The sequence below is a fragment of the Cetorhinus maximus genome, chromosome 11 (assembly GCF_964194155.1).
Source record: "Cetorhinus maximus chromosome 11, sCetMax3.hap1.1, whole genome shotgun sequence".
Taxonomy (NCBI): Eukaryota; Metazoa; Chordata; class Chondrichthyes; order Lamniformes; family Cetorhinidae; genus Cetorhinus; species Cetorhinus maximus.
The window spans coordinates 117,606,751-117,630,801 of NC_135889.1; the positions used below are offsets into that span (position 1 = coordinate 117,606,751).

The window sequence follows — 24,051 nt, forward strand, 5'->3', positions numbered from 1 at the left end:
TTCCGCCATTCAATCATGGCTGATAAGTTTCTCAACCCCATTCTCCCGCCTTCTCCCCGTAACCTTTGATCCCCTTACCAATCAAGAACCTATCTATCTCGGTCTTAAATACACTCAATGACCTGGCCTCCACAGCCTTCTGTGGCAATGAATTCCATAGATTCACCACTCTCTGGCTAAAGAAGTTTCTCCTCATCTCTGTTCTAAAAGGTCTTCCCTTTACTCTGAGGCTGTGCCCTCGGGTCCTAGTCTCTCCTACTAATGGAAACATCTTCCCCATGTCCACTCTATCCAGGCCTTTCAGTATTTCTGTAAGTTTCAATCAGATCCCCCCTCATCCTTCTAAACTCCATCGAGTATAGACCCAGAGTCCTCAAACGTTCCTCATATGTTAAGCCTTTCATTCCTGGGATCATTCTCGGAGACCCACAGCAATGTGATTCACTCTTAATTGCCCTTGAACTGAGGGCAGTTAGAGATGGGCAATAAATGCTGGCCTTGTCAGTGATCCTCACATCCCATGAAAGAATAAAGAAAAAAAAGTACTTTTCAAATGTAGCCACTGTTGCATTGTAGGAAAGATGCTAGTCCATTTGTGCACAACTGGCTCCCACAAACACCAATGTGATAATGATCAGGCAATTTTTTTTTCAGTGTTATTAGTTGAGGGATAAATATTAGTCAGAACCCTTGGAAACTCCCCTGCTCTTGTTCAAAATAGTTCTATGTGATCTTTTACATCCAACTGGGCAGATGGGGACTTGGCTTAACATCTCATCAAAAAGGTGGCACCTCTGACAGTGCAGCATTCTCTCAGTGGAATGCTGCACTCTGTGCTGGAAGACCAGAACCAAGTCAGCCCTGAATAGCAGACTCACTAGTGCCACAACTGAGCCAGGTCTGCAATAGTCCAGGGCACTGTTGATGATTGATCTAGGTTAATTAATGGCATATAGAAGGATAGACTTGTCATGTCCAGAAGACCATGCAAACCAGTACCCTAACAGGCTCACTGGATAAGAAGTGGGAAACTTCCTCACGCAGCACCAGTAGATTTTATATGATTAAACTCCAGTATTACCCTTACATACACATGGGGATTCATACAATCCCTCAAGCCTGCTCTGCCACTTAATAACATCATGGCTGATCTAACTCAATTCCACTTTCTCATCCTATGCCCATACCTTTTGACTTCCCCAACAATCTCAATATTGAATATACTCAATACATTGAGTACACATTGGTTCTTACCCTGGAATTGTGTAAGTGTATCCCTGGAGGAATATTATTAGGCCAACAGAGACTCTGCCTGTGTGGGTTTTTCAGTAGGTTTGGAGACTCTCATCAAGAATGGTGATGGGTTTCTCTGCAGGTCACACATTGGACTAACCAAGCAGTAAGACACAAGACAATGAATGTATCCCAGAAGAATCAGCAGTGCGGTCCAAACTTCCAAAGCCGCCTGCATCGGAATCCAAAACGGAGAAATTTGCCTACGCACCAATGCAACAGAATTACAGAGCGGGAGATCATTTCAGATTTCTTCAAATTCCCAAGAATGACTGGTCTTCCCTCTCTGATCAGAATGCCAACTGACGGTGACCACAACAGCAACTTGTGTTTATGTAGCACCTTTGATATAGTCAAACATCCCAAGGTGCTTTACAGAAGCAATTATCAAACAACATTTGACATAACACATAAAAGGAGATGTTGGGACAGGTGACCGAATGTTTGGTCAAAGAGGTAGGTTTTAAGGAAGGCCTTAAAGAAGGAGAGAGAGAGGTGGAAAGGCTTACCAAGGGAATACCAGAGATTTAGGCAGCTAATGCCGGTGGAACAATTAGTATTAGAGATTCACAAGAGGCCAGAATTGGAGGAGCTCAAAGATCTCAGAGGGTTGTAGGGCTGAAGGAGGCCACGGGGATAGGGAGAGGCAAAGTCATTGTGGGGTTTGAAAACAAGGCTGAGCATTCTAAATTTGAAGTGCTGGTGGATCAGGAGCCAATGTAGTCAGTGAGCACAGGGGCAATGGGAAACAGGGCTTGGTGCAAGTTAGGATATGGGCAGCAAAAGTCTTGGATAAGCACAAGTTTACAGCATGTGGGAGGTCTGCTAGGAGAACATTGGGATCATTGTGCCTAGGTAAAAAATGTAAACCCTGGACATGGCTACAAATTCAAGACTATGGGACAAGACTAACACAGGGTCAGCCTGAGGAAAGAGTCAACTAAGTCAAGAAGATTGTATCAAAAAAGATTGATATGCGAAATGGACTCTTGGATACAGTAATGGAGGCAAAAGCATTGTAAACATATAAGAAAATGTTGAACATTGTGAATGGAAAGTAAGTTGGTTGTGGATGGAGGAGGTGAGATGGTTTGGAAGACTGTCCTTTCAATGTTATGAACAAAGAAATGGGGCTCAGCAAAGAGTTTCAAGAGATTGAGTTCAGAGAACAAAACAGAATAGTTAATAAATTTGAAGCATCCATAAAGTCCAATTGGGATTACAGCTGAGAGCGAAGTTAATCCTTCAGCAATTACAACAGGTCTTGGCATTGCAGCTCAGTGAAAACAAATCATATGGGGCCTTGAGAACTCACAATGGTGGATGTTTAATTCATGCTTGAAACACAACCTCGCACTGCAAATAAATCCAGGTATTCTTGGTTGAAACAGTAAAAGCATTCGCAAATTCCACCCACCGAAACAGCAAGATATAATCCTTTTAAATGGTCTTTCTTGGCCTCCATTTGCTTTTGACCACTTGTAGCCCATTGCAGTGCCTCTTTCCAACCTGCTGCCACCCTACTATGCCTGTTTCTCTCCCGACCATCTGCTTTGTCCTTCCCTGTCGGTGTTGACATGACTCTTCAGGACCACAAGCATGTTAAGAAATAGCTTACATTTGTACAGCACCTTTCAATTTTCCATAGGGTTGCCAACTCTGATTGAATATATTCCTGGAGGTTCCATCACATGACCCCCATACTTCCACCACTGGTCGCTCAACATGTCCATCCTCACGTGACCTCACCTCACAGCCAATTGAAAAGCGAACAGCCTCTTCACAACCCATTGGATCATTCTTGACTCTCGGTCAAATAGCCCCTTTTTTTTCAAAATCTCCAATATTTCTGTAACTAATAAACACAAGTGTGCAAAGAAATTGAAAGAAAAATTTTTTTTTTAATGCCCCTATGATTTTTATCCAGGCTCTTGCTCACAGTAGTGTCCTGGAGATTAATTTTCCAATCCTGAAAACTCCAGGGCAATTCTCTAGGGCATCTAAACAGCACCTTTAACAGAATAAAATGTCCTAAGGTGCTTCAGGGCAGGTGTTATCAAACAAAGTTTGACACCGAGTCACATAAGGGGATATTCGGACAGGTAACTGAAATCTTGGCCAAAGAGGTTGGCTTTAAGAAAATTCTTTAAAGGAGAAAAGAGAGGTAGAGATGGATTTAGAACCTAGGCCACTGATGGTGGAACGATGAAAATCAGGGATGCACAAGAGGCCAGTATGGGGGAAAAGTAGAGAATTTGGAGGGTTGTAGAGCGGAAGGAGGTTACAGAGATAGGGAGGGGTGAGGTCATGGAAGGATTTGAAAACAAGGGTGAAAATTTTATGATGGAGGTGTTGCTGGGTCAGAAACGAAATAATTCTGTAAAATAGAACATTTCATTTGCAAAATTGTAAGTCCGATTGGCCACTCTGGAAGCATTGAGAATACATGGAATCATAAGATTCTATTATTCAGTCTGGAAGCTAGTTTCTTCTTGACGGTTTTACAGAAATGACAAATGTTGTATAATTAACATGAGAGGCATGCTTTCTTAGTGCCTTCTTTCAGTAAGTAAAGTAACATCTTCTTCAAGTGATTCCCTGTCTGGACATAAATGATCAGATCGATTATCGCCCATTCACTCAAACTTTGAAGTGTCTATTACTGCAAAAGGGGTTTTATGCTTATATAAGCCAGACATGATTTTACTCGTTAGCCTTATCTTTATCTAGTCTTTGCTACATCTGCTCGCTGAAATATCTCATTCTTTATTTAATAAACCATCTGTTCCGTGAGCAAATAGTAAATATAGAATAAAGCATTGCCAAATACTAATCCTGATTAATCTAGTTCCTGCCTTGTTGATAATACATTCAAGGATTTGTCCATGATGATCCAGCACCTTTATTGACTGTAAGCAGACAGATTCTATATTCCAATCATTAGCTGATGTTAAATTATATTTTTTCACATTACATCCAAATGGTTTCCTTTTACTCCTTGTGACTCTTGTAACCAAGGTTGGCACCTGGTCTGGAAATGCCTCAATTTGAAAATTCTCATCCTTGTTTTCAAATCCCTCCATGGCCTCACGCCTTCCTATCTCTCTAACCTCCACAGGCTCTACAACCCCCAAGATCTCTGCGTTCCTCCAATTCTGACCTCTTGTACATCCCCGATTTCCATGGCTCCATATTGCAGTTCAGATTGCTATAAGCCTCTGCAGTTTTATGCTTTGCTCAGGGTGGGGTTGGATGGAATGATGCAATTCCAACATTGTGCCTGTGTCAACCCAGGAAAGAGAGAACACGTGGGCCTGCGGCCTCAGCATTCGGCAGGTGGAGCGGTCCTTCAGACCAGTGCCTTTGTTGCCCATCTTCCATACCCTAGAGAGCAGTTAAGAGTCAACCATATTGCTATGGGTCTGGAGTCACATGTAGGCCTGACCAGGTAAGGATGGTAGATTTCCTTCCCTGAAGGATATTAGTGAACCAGATGTTTTTTTTAAAGCAACAATCAATGATAATCATCATGGTTGCCATTACTGAGACTAGCTTTCAATGCCAGATTTATTAATTGACTAGCTGCCTGGGATGAAACTTTTAAGTTATGAAGAGAGGCTGGATAGACTTGGGTTGTTTTCGTTGGAGCAGAGGAGACTGAGGGGCGACCTGATCGAGGTGTACAAGATTATGAGAGGCATGGACAGGGTGGATAGGGAGCAGCTGTTCCCCTTAGTTGAAGGGTCAGTCACAAGGGGACATGAGTTCAAGGTGAGGGGCAGGAGGTTTAGGGGGGATGTGAGGAAAAACTTTTTTTAGAAGAGGCCCTTTGAGTCTGCACCAGCATGTGAGAAACACCTGATCTACCTACCTAATCCCATTTACCAGCACTTGGCCCATAGCCTTGAATGTTATGATGTGCCAAGTGCTTATCCAGGTACTTTTTAAAGGATGTGAGGCAACCCGCCTCCACCACCCTCCCAGTGATTCATGGTGGGATTTGAACCCACATCCCCAGGTCATTAGGCTGGGCCTCTAGATTATTAATCCAGTGATATTCCCACTACACCATCATGCCCCACTTCAACTTCTTGTTATGTCCCTATTGTCTTCAAGTGCAGGTCAACAACTTGCGTTTATATAGTGCCTTTGTAGTAAAAACGTCCCATGGGGGTTCACAGGAATGTTATCAAACAAAACTTGACAGAGCCGTGTAAGGAGACCTGAGGACAGGAGACCAGAAGCTTGGTCAAAGAGATAGGTTTTCGTGACATCATAAAAGAGAAGAGAGAGTTGGAATGGTGGAGAGGTTTAGGGAAGGAATTCCAGCGTTTATGGCTTAGATAGCCATAGGCACCACCTCCAATGGGGGAAATGAGAGAAATCTTGGATTTGCAAAAGGTCAGAGTTGGAGGAGCGCAGAGATCTTGGAGAGTTCTTGTCAATATTCCTCAGGTCTTCCATTTGTGACAGTAAATGTGTTGGAGTAACTAAACAAGATAATGCAGCCTTTCCACCCTTTGTTCTGTTGGTAAATGCAGCGGCCACAATGGGACTGAGCCATGAGTACAGGAAGGTCTGTGATGGGTTAGCTGATCTCAGCTGACAAGGGCTTCAGCATCCCTGGGTCAGTGACAGGGCAAGATTCGTCAGAGTTCCTGCTTCTGATTGACATTTATTCTGGAACATTCCCACTGTGTGTGTGTGGATAACGTGCCGAGGACCAAGGTGGAGCTCAGCCAATGCTGCTCAGCATAGAGGATGCTGACGTTCAGTGCCTAGGTTCACATGTGAAATTTGGCCGCTTGGATGAGATAGCAGAAGTGGGGGGGAAGGTATGATGTCTGCAACTGTGGAAGCTGAGTTACTTCCCTGATGAGAGAAGTGCCGGAGGGAAAGTATTCTTAAATGCAGCCTGATTTGTGCATTATATGGATTTGCTCAACCTTTGAGCCCTGTTAGCTGTGGTTGAGTTGGTAGCATGCTTACCTCTGAGTCATCAGCTCTGGGCTCAAATCCCATTCCAGGACTTGAGTACAAATGCTAAGGCTGACATCCCAGGGCAGTATTGAAGGATTGCTGCACTGTTGGAGGTGCTAACTTTCAGACGAGATGTTAAATCAATTGGCCACACCTGCTTGCTCAGTTATATGTTTAAAAAAAATGTTTTGAAGAAGAGCAGGGGAGTTATCCCTCGTATAAAAACAGAAAGTTCTGGAAATGCTCAGCAGGCCTGGCAGCTTCATTGGAGAGAGAGAAACAGAGTTAACATTTCGAGTCGAACTTGACTCTTTTTGAGAACTCTTACCCCTGGTGTCCTGGCCAATATTTATCCTCAATCAACATCACAAAAATAGATTATCTGTTCCGTCACGTAGCTGTTTGTGCGAGTTTGCCATGTGCAAATTGGCTACCATGTTTCCCACATTACAACAGTGACTACACTTCAAAAAGTACTTCATTGGATGTAAAGTCCAGTGGTCATGTAAAGCGCTTTTTCAATGCAAGTCTTTCTTTCTGACGCTATTGCACTATACCAGTTGTGGTCCCTCTTGGGGTGCGTAGAGAGATTTTGGTCCCCTTTTTGAAGTCTTTAACATTTCCATTATAAATTCACATTTATAATGGAATAATAACAGAAAACCCTGGAACACCTTGGGACATTAAAGGCACTGTATTAGTGCAAGTTGTTGTAACGTTCAACAGGACAGGAAGCATCTGTGGGGAAAGGAAGGTAAGGATCCAGGTCAATGAACTCCAATTGGTCGGGTTATAATGAAAATTGTGCTTAACATCTCACACTGCAGTTACATTCTCCTACCAGTTTTGGCGCTTCACTTGGGGAGGGGCAAATGAGATTGTGACATGTTTACATTAGCAATTACTGTTATAAACATAGATACAAGAATCTGTGTTTTGGGGATGTTACATTTTTTTGAAAAACAAAAAAAACCCTTTATTGTGAAATCTTGTGCTTGTAACATTGAGGGACGTTAATACTGAGGAATGAAGAGATTCTCCAACTGTCATGCCAAGCAGATCCCTCACAGCCAGGACACAGTCATCTCATTCATGTAGGTCAGATTTAAACCCAGATCATGGTGGGGTCTAACCCAGTGCAGCACCTGTTCCCCTTCCCTCCCTGTTTATTGCTGTTTGTAACCTAACACGGGTGAGGTAGCAGCCCTGCGTATTGCTGAGATAACACCGAAATGTGTGATATTTGTACATGAACCTGGCCGATCTGGGGCTCAGCTGACGGCCAGTCTGGGATTTGCAGTGCAGAGTATAGTGTTTAGCCAGTAACCAGGGCTGTACTTTTAAACAGAATGATGAATGTTAACCATTCATAAACAGGCTGATGTCAATCAGAGGATGGTAACAGCTTGTAAATGTCAGGCTCTCGTTCAATATCAGCCTTTCTTTTTTTTTCCCCCCCCCAGTTATTTTGTATCGGTAACAAAGTGGGGCACTTGCAATGTGACAACTGATGTGTAACTCAGTGGTTCTCAAAGGTTTTCATCTGCGGACCGGGTTAAGTGGGGCAACAGACCCTGTGGACCATCTACGTGTCTCCTGCAAAGAAACGAATCAATGGGGGTGGGGGGGGGAGGAGCGGGGCTCCTTTGGATGAGGAGGTGGTGTCTGGTTCCTAGCTGGGGGAGCTTCAGTCTCCTGTCAGACTGCACATTCAGCCTGCTCCGCGCTCCTTTGTTTTCAGCCCCAGCAAGTGTTTGAAAATCCCATCCCGCAGTGGTGTGTTGTGGCAGTAACAGCGAGTCTCGCTTAGAAAACTACGCCGTTGTTGTCCGCACTTGAAGACCCACTCAATGCCGGTCTGGGGGCTGTGTGCCCGTTATTGCAAGTGGTGGAGAGGAGGGTTTCCCGTCCTGTCGGTGACTTGCATTGTCCGCGAGCACCTCGCCCATGGACCCTCAGCGGTCCGCAGACCACACTTAGAGAACCACTGGGGTAGCGGGGGTGTGTGGTGTGGTGTTGGATGCCAGATTATATATATATATACACATACACATATAAAACAGACCCTTTAAGAAGCAATAAAACGGATCAACAAAACTGCTGACTCGAGCTGAAACTGATGCTGTTTCTGGAGTGGGAAGACCAAATTCAACCATCAAACATTGCTGCATTGCTATTATACCAGTTCGGTTAAAATCAACCACATACACTCCCAGAGGAGAGAAAGCGTTCCATAGGCTAGACTAACCCACAAGACACCTTTGTGGCCGTCGCCTTTCCTTGTGACGAGACAAATGGACAGATGGGAAACTGCATTGAAGACTGTGCTGGGCTTGGGGAGGGGGTAGCAACCTGACTCGGCCAATGAGACTCAACCTTCTGGAATGGGCACGGGATGTGAAGTGTTTGTTTTTTTTGAACCCTCAATCCACCCCCCCCCCCCCTCCCCCTTCACTTAGTGTTGCCAGCCCTCCAGGATTGTGGAGACTCCAGGAATTGGAATAATCTCCCAAGACACTGCTTGTGAGGAAAATCCAGGGGAGAAAAGACCATCGGGGCATTGAAATATAACTTGTGTTTCTTCATCGTTATTTTTGAATGCTTTTGTTTATCAGTTGTGATAATACTGGGGATAGCAGTGAGGCAAATGTGTGTGTTGGATGGGTTTGACTAAAGATGGGAGTTCATGTGATGCAGCTTCCAGGAACATCTCCAGCCTGAGTTGGCAACCCTACCCCCACCGCTCACCCCCTGACGCTGTGACAGCAAGAGTTTGAGAAGGGTTCAAATTCATATGCAGCAAGTCAGATACCATGCCCGCTATTCACCACCTCCCCACCAACGCCAGCCTCACTGAGGTGCCCCATGTATTGCTGGAAAAAGATGATTAACTCAACTGTGTGAGTTGGCGTTAAGTCAAGCACTGATGCAAAAGTTGGCCAAACTCAGAAGGAAGTTTGCCAGCGGTAGATGGACATATTCCTGGAGGTTTTGTCACAAGACCCTCCCACCTCTGACTTCCCTGCCCCACCCTCCCGTCATTGGTTGTCCAACATGTCCATCATTGTGACACAGCACCTTCCTGGCACCAATTGTTAAGCAAACAGACCCTTCATTAACTGACTAGATGACCTTTGACCCACATCCATTCTAATCTTCTAGTTGTGTGCGATCCATTCATTTAAATGCGTGGCACCTTTAAATTTCCTTAAAGGGGACAGCATGTGTGTGGCCTGTGCGTTTGCAATTTAGAGGGAACCTTGGTCTTAATTGTTAGTCAACGAGCCTTTTTGTCCCGTCTCCGATATTTTTATAACTAATTAGGAAATGTGTTTAAAGAATTTTGTTTTAGAATCATAGAATGGTTACAGCATAGGAGGCCATTCGGCACATTGTGCTTGTGCTGGCTCTCTGAAGGAGCAATTCACCTAGTGCCACTTCCTTGTCTTCTCCCCAAAACCCTGTATTTTCTTTCTGTTCAGATAATAATCCAATTCTCTCTTGAATATCTCGATTAAATCCGCCTCCACCACATTCACAGGCAGCGCATTCCAGATCCTAACCACTTACTGTGTGAAAAAGTTTCTCCTCATGTCTCCATTACTTATTTTGCTAATTATCCCAGCCTAACTGAGCTGCCCCGTCTACGAGTATTGCCCTCTGATTCTCAATCCTTCCACCAATGGGAACAGTTTCTCTCCATCTACCCTGTTGAACCCCTCATAATTTTGAATACCTTGATTAAATGTCCTCTCAACCTTCTCTTCTCTTAGGAGAACAGTCCCAGCTTCTCCAGTCTATCTATGTAACTGAAGTCCCTCATCCCTATGACTATTCTTGTGAATCTTTTCTGCACCCAGTCTAATACATTCACATCCTTCCTAAAATGTAGTGCCCAGACTGGATGCAATACTCTAGTTGAGGCCAAACCAGTGTTTTATACAGGTTTAACACAACTCCTCTTTAAAGAAGAGTCATACAGACTCAAAATGTTAACTGTGTTTTTCTCTCTCCACAGCTGCTGCCAGACCTACTGAGTTTTCTAGCATTTTCTGTTTTTATTTAACATAACTTCCTTCCTTTTGTTCTCTGTGCCCGAATAGATAAAGCCCAAGATGCCATATGCTTTATTAACTGTACTCTCAATCTGTTCTGCCACCTTCAATGACTTATGCACATACAGACCCAGGTCCCTCTGTTCCTGCACCCTTAGAATTGTACCCTTTATTTCATATTGTCCTTCCTACCAAATTCAATCACTTGTCCACATTAAATTTCATCTCTCACCTCTCTGCCCACTCCACCAACCCAGCTATGTTCTTTTGAAGTTCTACGCTATCCTCCTCACAGTTAACAGTGCTTCCAAGTTTTGTATCGTCAGCAAATTTTGAAATTATGCCCTGTACATCAAGGTCTAGGTCACTTATGTGTATCAGGTAAATACATAACCTCCTAGGTCTCCTAATACCGGGCCCTGGGGAACTCTACTATAAACATTCCTCCGGTCCAAGAAACAACCATATCCATGTTGCAATTGCCCCTTTTATACCATGTGCACTTATACACTTTGCTCACAAGCCGGTTGTGTGGCACTTTATCAAATGCCTTTTGGAAGTCCATGTACACCACATCAACGGCATTACCCTCATCACCCTTCTCTGTTTCCTCATCAAAAAACTCCAACAAGTTAGTTAAACCCGATTTGCCCTTAACAAATCCATGCTGCCTATCCTTAATTAACCCACATTTGCCCACATGACTGTTAATTTTGTCCCAAATTATCATTTCTATCATTTATTACCCCATTGATTTTTCCCTCTTCCCCCCCCCAAAGCAGTTGTGAAATTAAGCTTCAATTCCTGGAGCCCCCAGAGAATTCTGAAGGTTGGCAACCCTGTTCAGAAAAATGAGCATCTGTGCCTTCCCCACCTTGCCCCTCCTAACCCTCCCACCCCTTTCAGTAACCCGTTCCTGTAATGTTGCGTTATTTGAGGGGGGTGGGGGGTGGTGGCGAGATGGACCAGATTCTGCACTGGGTTCAGGCCCTCAGGCCCTGCTGTTAGTTGCGTTGATCATGATGTTGGGAAGTGCGTTGCGCCTCTTCCGCCATGAACCCAGATCCCGTGAGTAGTGCTTGATCAGCCTGAACCAATGGCGGGTCCGGTGCTTGTCGGTGTCCCGGAAGACGAATGCCTCCTTGCGGATGTCCAGTAGCTCGAATGTGTCGTCGCAGTCCGGGTCCGAGGAGACCACGCAGTTGCTGAGGTGTATGGGGCGTCGGAACAAGGCAAACTTGCCGCCGCTCTTGTCCCGGATCAGCACCAGCGCAGCGTCACGCACCGGCGGTGGTTCCCAACTGCGCTCACCCGCCGTCCCTTCTAGGCCGGACTCGGGCTCCCGCCACACGTTGACCATTAGGAGCACGTGGAGGGTCTGGAATTTGAGCGACCTGCTCCCCTTCTTGGCCCACTGACCGTCGCTAGGCTGCGAGGACTGCAGGGTCCCCTCCATGGGGAACCGCGTGTCCTCCCGGGGCCAGCCCACCGCCTTGATGGCGATCTCCCTCATCTCAATGTTGACGACCTCCCGGTTGCGTCTGCTGTCACGGCGGAAGGAGCGGAGTGACCAGGGCGGGGCGCCCTCTTGCTTGGTCTTCATGTTGATGTGCTCCAGGTGGGACTCCACCCTGCTCTTAGCCTCCCGCAGGCTGCAGTGATCCGGGTGGTACTCTGGCGTGGAGTTGCTGATCCGGCTGAGGAGCAGGGGGTACTTAGTGACCCGTTGCAACGGAGCCATCAGGAAGGACCGCAGATTCATGCGCCGGAGCGCGGTGTTGTCATTTTGGGACACATCCAGGAAGATCCTGGAAGTAAGCAATAGAACACTTGGTTAACCCAGAGCAAAGCTGCTTAAACAGTAGTGACTAGTATAATCAATTCACTGACTAGTTCGATAGGTTATACCTGGAAGAGAGAGAGAGAGACAGAGAGGACAAAGCTGAGACAAGTTCACAAGCGAATTGAACCAGGACACAACTCATTCTCTAAACTTTGCCCACAGTTGGGGAGTTAGGGGAAAAGATTAGAACCAGACCTTTCAGGAGTGAAATTAGGAACTAGTTCTTTGCGCTAAAGGTGGTGGAAGTTTGAAACTCTCTTCCACAAGCAGCTAAGATGCTAAATCAAGTGTTAATTTCAAATCAGAGATTGATAGACTTTTGTTAACCAGGGGTATTAAGGAACAATGGACAAAGGCGAGTATATGGAGTTAGGATGCAGGTCAGCCATGATCTCATTGAATGGCGGAGCAGGCTTGAAGGAGGTACTGTAAATCATGGTTATAAGTCGACCCGGCGTATAAGACAACCCTGTTTATCTGACCCCAAAAATGATGATTTTGCACATACTCAGCATTTAAGTCGACCCCCATTTTGTCTATGACATGCTACACACACTTTTAGTAGTCAGCCTCAATGTTTCACCCCACAAGTGCATGTTTTACTTACCGATACCTTATAACTGGGCGCAAGGGGTCCAGTTGGCGATGCGGGCTGTGTTACAAAGATGCACAGGAGTTTAAAACACACCCACTCTTTGCATCAGATTCCGATGACATTTCAAAATGGCAACCATTCATACACACCCCGATGGTTCGGTTCTATACTTGACATATAAGTCGACCTCTGTCTTTGGAGGGAATTTTCAAGGCTTCAAAGGTCGAATTATATGCTGACATCTATGGTAAATGGCCTCTCCTGTTCCAACATTCCCATGTTCCTGTTCAGGATCAGGAATTGACAGTATACAGCACTCCTTGTAAACATCATAGTGCTCATGCTCACAGGACCCTTATTAACCCTTTGGCTATTCTGGAGGCACAGAGTTGAAGAGCAGTGAAGTTATGTTAAACTCATATTGAGCATTGGTTAGACCACGCCTGAATTACCGTGGTCAACTCTGGTCCATATTACAAAAAGGATATTTCTTTTATTCATTCAAGGGATGTGGGCATTGGTGGCTAGGCCAGAATTTATTTCCCATCCCTAATTGCCCTAGTGAAGGCACTGGAGAAGGTGTAAAAAAAGATTTACCACTGCGGTACTAGAACTGGGAGGTTATAATACCTATCAAGAAAGATCGAATAGGCTGGAACTCTTGTCTCTGGAAAAGAAAAAATTGAGGAGTGACCTGACAGGACCTTCGGATTAGGTTGGGGTTTGATAAGGTAGACACAGAGAAGATGTTTCCACTTATGGATGAGACCAAAACTTGGGCCAATAAATATATATTCTCTAGTAAACCCAATAAGGAATTCAGGAGAAACTTCTTTTCGCAGAGGGTGATGGGAATGTGGAACTCACTACTACAAGGAGTAGCTGAGGCAAATAGCACAGAGTGCAAGATGCATTCAAGAAGAAGCCATTTAGCCTCTTTGAAAGATCTGTTCACTTAAGTCCCAGATCCCAGTTTTCTCCCCATACCCCTGCAAATTTGTCCCCACCATATACATGTGTATTGAATTGAAATGGGAAATTTCAAAACTGAGTTTGATAAATCCTTGCCAGGTAAGGGTATTAAGGAAAACAGAACAAAGGTAGGTAAATAGAGTTGGGGTACTTGACCCACTGAATGGCGGGACAGGTTCAAGGAGCTGATGGCTTACTCCTGTGTTCTGGCATTTTGAATGTTTCTATGTGATCATAATCGGTTTCTACAAAGTGTGAAGTAGTGATGGGATTTCTACCTGAGGAGTTCCTTCTCTTTCTCCAGTGTGTTAAGCATGTTGGTGGAGGTAGACTGGTGGATGCAGTAAGTCTGAAATGCGGGTAGCATGTTAACAAACTCTAGGAACATCTCGCCAATGCAAACTGTTAGAAAGTCCTCATCATCCTGGCACATTAAAAAGAAAGGAAGATTAGAAGACAACAACAACAATAGCAACTTGCCATTTATATAGCGGCTTTAACATTGTAAAATGTCCCAAGGTGTTTCGCAGGAGCATTTTTAAGCAAAATTTGACACCGAGCCACAGAACGGTCTTGGTTTAAAGAAGTGTCCCAAAGGAGGACAGAGAGGTATAGAGGTTTAGGGGAGGGAATTCCAGAACCTTGGGCTTCAGTAGCTGAAGACACAACTGCCAATAGTGGAGTGATTAAAATCATTGATGTGCAAAAGGCCAGTAATGGAGGAGCACAGATATCTCAGAGGGCTGGAGGGGGTCACAGAGATGGATGGAAGGTTGGTGAGACCATGGAGAGATTTAAAAACAATTTTAGAATCGAGGTGTTGCCAGATCAAGAGCCATTTTAGGTCAGGCAAGGACAGTGGGGTGATGGTTGAATGGGACTTGATGCAAGTAAGGACACAGGCAGCAGGGCTGTGGATGGGCTGAAACTTGAGAGTGAAAGTGAACTCTAACATTGTCTGACTTTTCTTCCCCTCCTCTCGCAGACTTGCTGACCAACACTGACATACAATTCCATCACCAGTAAGCCCCTGAGCGTGGCTCTTGTCCACTTATCAGCCTTTGTAGTGAGTGTCCTCAGGGAGCATTGCAACCAAGGCAAGGCTCCATCCTCCATTTGTGTGCGCACAGGCAATGACTTCCTAACAGGAATCACTGGGGGGATATTTGTCTTACCCCTTCCTCTAGTTTGGAGACCTCAGAGTCACTTAGAGGACATCCTCTCCCTACTGCTGGAGTCAAGTAAGGAATCTAACCTGGGGCTTTTCTGCTCTGCACAATTCAGTTATATTCACTTACCATCAGCACTATTCAGGAGTTTCTTTTAGTTATTCATGATTAATTATTCATGGGCATCACTGGCTAGGCTAGCATTTGTTGCCCATCCCTACCCTTGCTCGTTCAGAGGGCATTTTGAAGAGTCAACCACATTGCTTGGGTCTGGAGTCACATGTAGGCTAGACCAGGTGAGGACAGCAGACTCCCTAAAGGAAATTAGTGAACCAGATGGGTTTTTACAACAATGGTTTCATGGTCATCAATCAACTTTTAATTCCAGACATTTATAAAATTCGAATTCCACCATCTGCCTTGATGGGATTCAAACCCCGGTCACTGGAGCATTACCCTGGGTTACCAGTCCAGTGACAATACCTCTACGGCACTGCCTCCCCAAGGTGCACTTGGCATTTTGCTAAAACCCACGCTGGAAAGTAAACTTTAGTATCCAGAAAGTGGTGAGAACGTGGAACTCACTACCACATGAGAAGCTGGATAAATAACGGATGCACAAAGGAACAGAGGGATATGCTGATGGGGTAGATGAGAAGGGTGGGAGGAGGCTTGTGTGGAGCATAAACAGCAGCATGGACCACTGGGCTGACTGGCCTGTTTCTGTGCTGTAAATACCAAGTAATTACAGTGTGGACTATTGCCACTGCTGGAAGGATTGAGACCAGTGGGAACAGTGGTTTAAGATAATTGGCAAAAGAATCATTGGTGACATGAGGAAACTTTTTCACACAGGCATTGGTTAGGCTCTGGAATGTACTGCCTGAGGGTGTGGTGGAGGTAGGGTCAATTGAGATATTGGAAAGGGAATTGAATCATTATCTGAAAAGGAAAATTGTGCAGGGCTATGACGAGTGGCATTGTTTCTGCACAGGACCAGCATGGACACAATGAGCTGAATGGCCTCCATTTCTACTGTAACCATTCTATAATCCTATGACTCCATTATCAGGACACAGAGGGATATGACGCTGAGGACAGAATTGAAATTATTGTGATTATACAGTATGTATTTTGAGGGTTGGTGTCTTTTAAAAATTGATTCCTGATCACATTTTAATGCTAACTTCCTGACCACTCCTTAGACACCAGTTTCCTCCAGCTACTATGATGTGAACACGGATGGCCCAGATTAGTAATCCAATCCGTAGTGTGATAGAGTCAGAGTCAAACTGTGAGCCATTTGGTGTTTACCAATTTCAGCAAGAAATACAGTTTGTGAACTATCATTAACCTTGGCTTGTCAAAGATGAGAAGGGGGAAAAAAAATCAGCTGGGGTTCCTGCTTGTGATTGCCATCCATCCATTGGGAGGCGCGTGTGTGAGTGGATTTTGAAATATTATCAGAGTTCAGGTTCAGATGTGATGCTGCCATCACACTCTCAAAGGCCCCTTCAAGCATTCCCAGGGCAGTCTAGGTACAGGGTAAAGCTCCCTCTACACAGTCTCCATTAACACTCCCAGGGCAGGTACAGCACGGGGTTAGGGACAGAGTAAAGCTCCCTCCACACTGTCCCATCAGACACTCCCAGGGCAGAAGTTTGTGGGTTGAAGCTCCACTCCAGAAACCTGAGCACAGAAATCCACGTTGATTCTCCCAGTGCAGTACAATACTGAAGGAGTGCAGCACTGTTGGAGGTGCCATCTTCCAGATGAGATGTTAAACCAAGGCCTCGTCTACCCTCTCAGGTGAATGTAGAAGATCCCTTGGCACTATTTTGAAGAGCAGCAGGGGGCATTCACCCCGTCGTCCTGCCCAATATTGATCCCTCAATCAACACCACAAAAACGGATTATCAGGTTATTATCAAAATGCTGCTTGTGGGAGCTTGCTGTGTACAAACTAGCTGCCATGATTCCTACATTCCAACAGTGACTACACTTCAAAAATACTTCATTGGCTGTAAAGTGCTTTGGGAAGTTGTATTAGGTGCTATTTAAGTATAAGATCTTGTTATTCCAAGTCTATTTCGAGCATTAAAGAGAGGGGAAGCTGTTATTTGGATGTTTCTATGCAGGTGCTTGCTCACCTGATCAAATGCTTGCTCAGTGGAGTCATGCAGCCGCTCCAGAAACCTCTCGTTGACCTCTATGAGTTCCTGTATGTTACTGAAGATCACAGTTAGCTGTTCTGGGGTCAGGAGTCCAGCCGCCTGCATGGGGAGGTAAAACTCCTCTTTGATGATGCGTAGGTCTTCCCCATAGCTGGATTCTGTGTTGACGAACTCCAGGATGGCCTCTTTACGCTCGGTTCTGCGCTTTGCGCACTGGCCACAGAGGTTTTCCAGTCTCTTCACCGCGCCCCTTGGGTCTGCCTCCGAGATGTCTCTCTCCCCGCAGTCGACACAGGGTCGATAAGCCACCCAGGCCTGCACGGAGCGCGCCGTCTCCCCCACCCGGCTTTTCCATTTCTTGGCCATGGCCGGCCCAATACCACTGTCCGCTCTCTCCACTTCCGCCGGTTTGCTCTTCCTTGACCGCTCATCCTCCTCGTCCTCCTTCTCTTCGCTCCTGTCATTTAGTCCCACCACGCCACTGTCTGTGCTCAGGTTACTCCAGCGATGCTTCGATCTGTGGCCAGAGCCAGGTCCCAGGTGGCAGTCTCTTGGCTTTGAACTCAAAGAGCAGTCAGCCGTCCTACTGGATGGGTTGGAAAGTGGATCTGTGTATCGGAGATCATAAAATTACAACCGCTATTAGATTTTGTGATGCACTGGATACATAAAAGCGAATTATATTCATTGACACTGTGGTACCATGTTGGAGAGACCAACACGCGACCATGAATAGCAACACACACTGTCAGGATATATTAACACACACCGTCAGGGGATATTAACACACACTGTCAGGGGATATTAACACAAACCATCAGGGGATATTAACACACACCGTCAGGATATATTAACGCACATCGTCAGGAGATATTAACACACACCGTCAGGATATATTAACACACACCGTCAGGAAATATTAACACACACTATCAGGAGATATTAACACACACCGTCAGGATATATTAACACACACCGTCAGGAAATATTAACACACACCGTCAGGATATATTAACACACAACGTCAGGATATATTAACACACACCGTCAGGAGATATTAACACACAACGTCAGGATATATTAACACACACCGTCAGGATATATTAACACACACCGTCAGGATATATTAACACACACCGTCAGGATATATTAACACACACCGTCAGGGGATATTAGCACACACCGTCAGGGGATATTAACACACACCGTCAGGGGATATTAACACACACCGTCAGGATATATTAACACACACCGTCAGGAAATATTAACACAAACTATCAGGAGATATTAACACACACCGTCAGGATATATTAACACACATCGTCAGGATATATTAACACACACCGTCAGGATATATTAACACACACCGTCAGGGGATATTAACACACACCGTCAGGATATATTAACACACACCGTCAGGATATATTAACATACACCGTCAGGATATATTAACACACACCGTCAGGAGATATTAAGACACACCGTCAGGGGATATTAACACACACCGTCAGGATATATTAACACACACCGTCAGGGGATATTAACACACACCGTCAGGAAATATTAACACACACCGTCAGGAAATATTAACACACATCGTCAGGATATATTAACACACACCGTCAGGATATATTAACACACATCGTCAGGACATATTAACACACACCGTCAGGGGATATTAACACACACCGTCAGGGGATATTAACACACACCGTCAGGATATATTAACACACACCGTCAGGATATATTAACACACACCGTCAGGGGATATTAACACACATCGTCAGGAGATATTAACACACACCGTCAGGAAATATTAACACACAACGTCAGGATATATTAACACACACCGTCAGGATATATTAACACACACCGTCAGGAAATATTAACACACACCGTCAGGATATATTAACACACACCGTCAGGAAATATTAACACACACCGTCAGGATATATTAGCACACACCATCAGGGGATTTTAACACACACCATCAGGAGATATTAACACACATCGTCAGGATATATTAACACACACCATCAGGGGATTTTAACACACACCATCAGGATATATTAACACACACCGTCAGGATATATTAACACACACCGTCAGGATATATTAACACACACCGTCAGGATATATTAACGCACATCGTCAGGATATATTAACACACACCATCAGGGGATTTTAACACACATAGTCAGGGGATATTAACACATATTATCAGGGGATATTAACACACATAGTCAGGGGATATTAACACACACCGTCGGGAGATATTAACACATATTATCAGGGGATATTAACACACATAGTCAGGGGATATTAACACACATAGTCAGGGGATATTAACACATATTATCAGGGGATATTAACACACATAGTCAGGGTATATTAACACATATAGTCAGGGGATATTAACATACATAGTCAGGGGATATTAACACACATCGTCAGGAGATATTAACACACATCGTCTTGGAAATTAATCCACATCAACATGGGAAATTAACACACACCATCATGGCATACTAGTACACAGTATCATTTAATAGTAACAAAGATCGTCATTTAATATCATCACACAGTGTTGTGGAATATTAACACAGACTGTCAATTGGGAAATAGTGCGTGATATCATAAAATTAAAAATATCAACATTTTAGAATCAGTGTAGGTTAAATTATTGCTATATACCCAAGGTATAAATCTATTAGTAAGTACTCATTCTTCACAGTAATTACTCCTACTCTCATGTCTCTCAATATCAGTTAAAATCCTTTCAATCTTTCATTTCTATACTTCTGTAGACTTCAGAAGGGCAAAAGGACATTTGGACATAGGATCAGAACACATCCACTCGCAAGAGCTCCTCCTGTAGCAAACAATCTCTAGTACATAAAAAATGAAGAAATAGGAGCTGGAGTAGGTCACACAGCCCCTCGACCCTACTCCGCCATTCAACAAGATCATAGTTTGATCTTCTACAATAACTCCACTTTCCTGCCCTATCACCATGTCTCTTGATTCACTTTCCCCTCCCCCCCTTGGGGGGGATATGCAGGAGCGGGAGCGGGCAGGCATGCCTCTGATTGGCGCCCCCAAATGGGGTGCGCTGCTGTTTTACGTGGGCAGGGCAATTAAGGCCTGCCCAGCGTGACGTCCGCCAGGAAGCGCTATGCGCTCCCCGTGTGGGCGGGGACGGGGGTTTCCCTCAGCTGGGAGTCTGCTCTTTTGTGCGTGCGCGCCAAAGAGCGCACTCAGCTCCCTGAGGCTAAGTGATGCCTCAGGGAGATCGGCTCCAAATTTAAAAATGTTAGCGACGAAAACAAAATTTCGCTGCCATGTCCCCTCATGGGACATTGTCACGTGAGTTGGGACATGTCCATCGCTTTTAGTGAAACCTTTATTAAATATTTAAAAACCCTCATGAAACCTCATCCTGCCCGTGGATGAAGTTTCATGCTTCTTCTTAAGCCTGCCAGGGCTCCCGGCCTGCCCACCAACCCTAAGGTTGGACGGGCAGATCCATTAATTACGTTAAGTACTTTTTAAATGGTCTCAATTGGCCGTTGACAGGTTGGTGGGCGCACAGCTGATTCGACTGCGCACCCGCTGACCTGAAAATGGAAATGATGCGGGGTGACGTCGGAAGTTCCACCCAACACCATCCCGTGTCATTTGACACTTTGGCGAGTGGACCCCACCCCTCCCGCTCGCCGACCAGAAGATCCTGCCCTTAGAGTCCAAAAATCTCTCAATCTCTGTCTATCAGTCACCGACCAGCATCCATAGCTCTCTGTGGTGGAGAATTCTAAAGATTCACAAGTGAAGACATTTCACTTCATCTCAGTCTAGGGTGGGCAACTTCCTGGGTCATGCCTTCCTGGCACACGTTTTGTCCCAGATTTCTGCTTTTACTCGTTTCTGCGCATGCATGGGACCCGGCAATATCTTCTGCTGTTTCTGCGCACGCGGTCACCTTGTCCCAGTGCAAAATGGCCGACCTCTTATCCTGAAACTATGACCCTTTCTCCAGTCGGCGGGGAAGCAGCTCCTCAGCCTCTGCATTGTCAAACCCTCTCAGAGTATTTTACACTTCAATAAAATCAACTCTCATTCTTCGAGACTCCAGAGGATTTAGACCCAAGTGATATTTTCTCACATAAGGGGGAACCTCGCTAAGTTAGTTGATTTGGAATGGGGAGTGGGAGAGGCATCGAAGCCCTGCCATACTCTCCCGTCATCCAATAATCCTAAGTGGATCGCTCAACTGCACACTGGAATGGGAGCTCTGGTTGACTCATCCCCCACCTTTGTAACCCATTTGTGGCACTCCTTCTGTCTGACACTGGCCAGCTCAACACAGAGCAGGGTTTGCGCTTTGGACCTGTTCAGTAGTCTTCTGACTTGGTACCCCTGAGACACTGTGGTGGCATTATAATGCACCTGCACTATTGTCCCCTCCACTGGAAAAGCCAGGAATCAGGGCCGGAAGAGCCGAAATTCCTCGGGTTCCCCTCCCCCACCCTGTACCTGATTCCTCTTCACAAGCACAATGATGCAGGAATTGCAATTTTGTAGAACTTTGAAACAAACAGTCGCTTGATAGTGCAGAACTTGAATATTGCTGGAAAGAGAGACAAGTCGCTGAAGCTTTTTATCTTGCAACCTTGTAAGGACAAACACAAAAATGCCAAAATTTCAAACAATCACAATTTGTACTATGGGATAAAAGGGTGTGATTGGTTGGCAAGTCGACTCTGATTGGCCGAGGCGTTGCCATGGAGAAAGCAATGGGGAATTATAGGCTCCCCAAGCTCCCGGGTGGCTCAAAAAAATCACAGGGCTTGAACATGTTCCTTTTGTTTGCAGAGAACGGGTCCCTGTGTGTGAATGTATGTCGCTTCTAGCAAATGTAAATGAGCCTCATTATGAGCTCGACTGATTATCTGAAATTGGTTGTTAGTCTAGCTATTAGCACACTCAGGGTTGTTCAGCAAGTGCTGCCTAATCGTGTAATCACATCTAATAGTAGACGATCTGCTTTGGGTTTTGCAAGTGTGGGCTGGTTGAGTACAGTCTGTACTCTGCCTATTACAAAACAGCATGTTCCTTCATGTCTTTCTTTTCAACAATATTTAACTTTGAAACATATGACTTGCTGTCAACTTTGGCTCAATGGGTACTGCTACTTCCTCTGAGTTAGAAGGTTGTGTGTTCAAATCCCACTCTAGAAACTTAGGCACTGAATCTTAGCTGACACTCCCAGTGCAGTACAGAGGGAATGCTGCACTGTCAGAGGTGCCATCTTTCGCATTAAACTATGGGTCTGATTTTAACCCTGTGCAAGTGAATGGGTTTTGAGTGAGATGAAATCTCACCTATACATGTCTCCCAAATGCGGCCTTGGGATTTTTTACATTTGCCTGAGAGGGCAGGTGGGCCCTCAGTTTCACATCTCACCTGAAAGACAGCATCGCTGACAGTGCAGCACCCCCTCAGCAGTGGCACCGGAGTGTCAATCTAGATTAAGGGGAAGAAATACGTTTAATGATATCAACGGCCGATGCCAAGCGGGCTCCGCAGATAGCAACCTGTGGCACTCTCTGCCCCGGGGAATCGTGTAAGTCAGCGTAGCACCACAACGCGAACGGATTTCTCTGCTATGTGTTCTGAAGCAGAACTTGACACCTTCTCACTCAAAGGCAAGACCGCTACCCAATGGAGCCACCCAACACCTTGAATTCCAACACCGGGCGTTCTACTTATTCCCACCGCTGCAATCCTTGTCTTGGCGTCTCTTCTGGCCCAGGCCCCAGGCGGCAGCCGCTATCCTCATCTCCAGCTGCTTCCGCTTGACTGCATCGGCTGGCATGGGGTCACTGAAGTGGGGGCGCAGGCGGCACTCGCGCTGGGCCTTGGCGGTCTCCGTGGTCCCATAGGCTGCATCAGAGCTGGACCTGCGACATCCAGGGAGGGAGTGCTGAGGAAAAGGAATCGGGAAAAGTCAAGACAATTGTGGAAGGAAAAATTAACTCAACATCAGAAAGGAGTTGTGGTTCTACCTCTGGGGCTGATACAGGAGGGTGGCTGCACCCGAGCTACTGGGAGACGAGGAGGTTTGGGGTTTTCTGCTTGAGATCTGGGGATCCCTTCATCACACAGCTAGTGGGGTGGTCCGCATCTACCCCCTTTCTCTGTAACATTCCCAGGCTAAAGGAGCCCTCTCCTCTTTTCCAGATTTTTCATGTTTCTTTCCCCCTCTGCTATTCCACTTTAAACTTTTCCACCGTCTCTGGACCCATCTTTTATTTCTTTACTTGCCTCATTGCCATCCCTTTTTGCCTTCATCCCTTGCCTGTCAATTCAACACTCCTGCCCTCCGTCCTATTGCAGACCTTCACTTTGTCCCTTCCTCACCCTCTCTCCCAATGTTCTTCGTTCCTGCCTCTGTACTTGCTTAAGCCTCCAACATCTTCCTGTACTGATGCAAGGACGTTGACCTGAAATGTTAACCCTGTTTAGGGACATAGGAAATAGGAACAGGAGGGGGGCCATTCGGCCCCTCGAGCTAGCTCCACCATTCAAACAGATCGTGGCTGATCTTCTACCACAGATGTTGCCTGACCTGCTGGGTACTTCCAGATCTCTACTAACGACTTTTATTCCTGTCTTGCAATCCCATTATTCTATGGCCAGAATTTTTTGCTTGATGGGCGGGTGCGTGCCTGACCTGAATGAGTGCACAATGACCCACGATGATGTTGGGTGAACTCGTGCGATATTTCGGTCTGGGGGGTGCGGGAGCTGGCAGTGCGCCGCCAACAATTAAAAGGCCTATTAAGGCCATTAAAGTAATAATTAAGTTCAATTTTTTGCTGCCTGTCCAATCTTACCGTCGTCGGGCAGGCGAAGAGGCCAACCAGCCTCTGGATTTGTTAGGAAGCCTCAGCCACAGGCCGGATAAGGT

General features: G+C 45.5%; 1 protein-coding gene across 1 annotated transcript in view; it reads right to left on the bottom strand.

Moving 5' to 3' along the window:
- Window positions 1–8,328: 8,328 nt before the first annotated feature.
- The window catches only part of arhgef49 (Rho guanine nucleotide exchange factor 49), a 48,911-nt gene continuing 33,188 nt past the window's right edge, over window positions 8,329–24,051 (bottom strand). The window contains exons 5-8 of the mRNA XM_078552644.1: window positions 22,857–23,064; window positions 17,058–17,689; window positions 14,017–14,162; window positions 8,329–12,136 (exon numbers count right to left, since the gene is read on the bottom strand). Of these exons, the coding sequence (XP_078408770.1) occupies window positions 11,320–12,136; window positions 14,017–14,162; window positions 17,058–17,689; window positions 22,857–23,064 (1,803 nt within the window). The 3' untranslated portion in view covers window positions 8,329–11,319. The remainder of the gene's footprint in view (window positions 12,137–14,016; window positions 14,163–17,057; window positions 17,690–22,856; window positions 23,065–24,051) is intronic.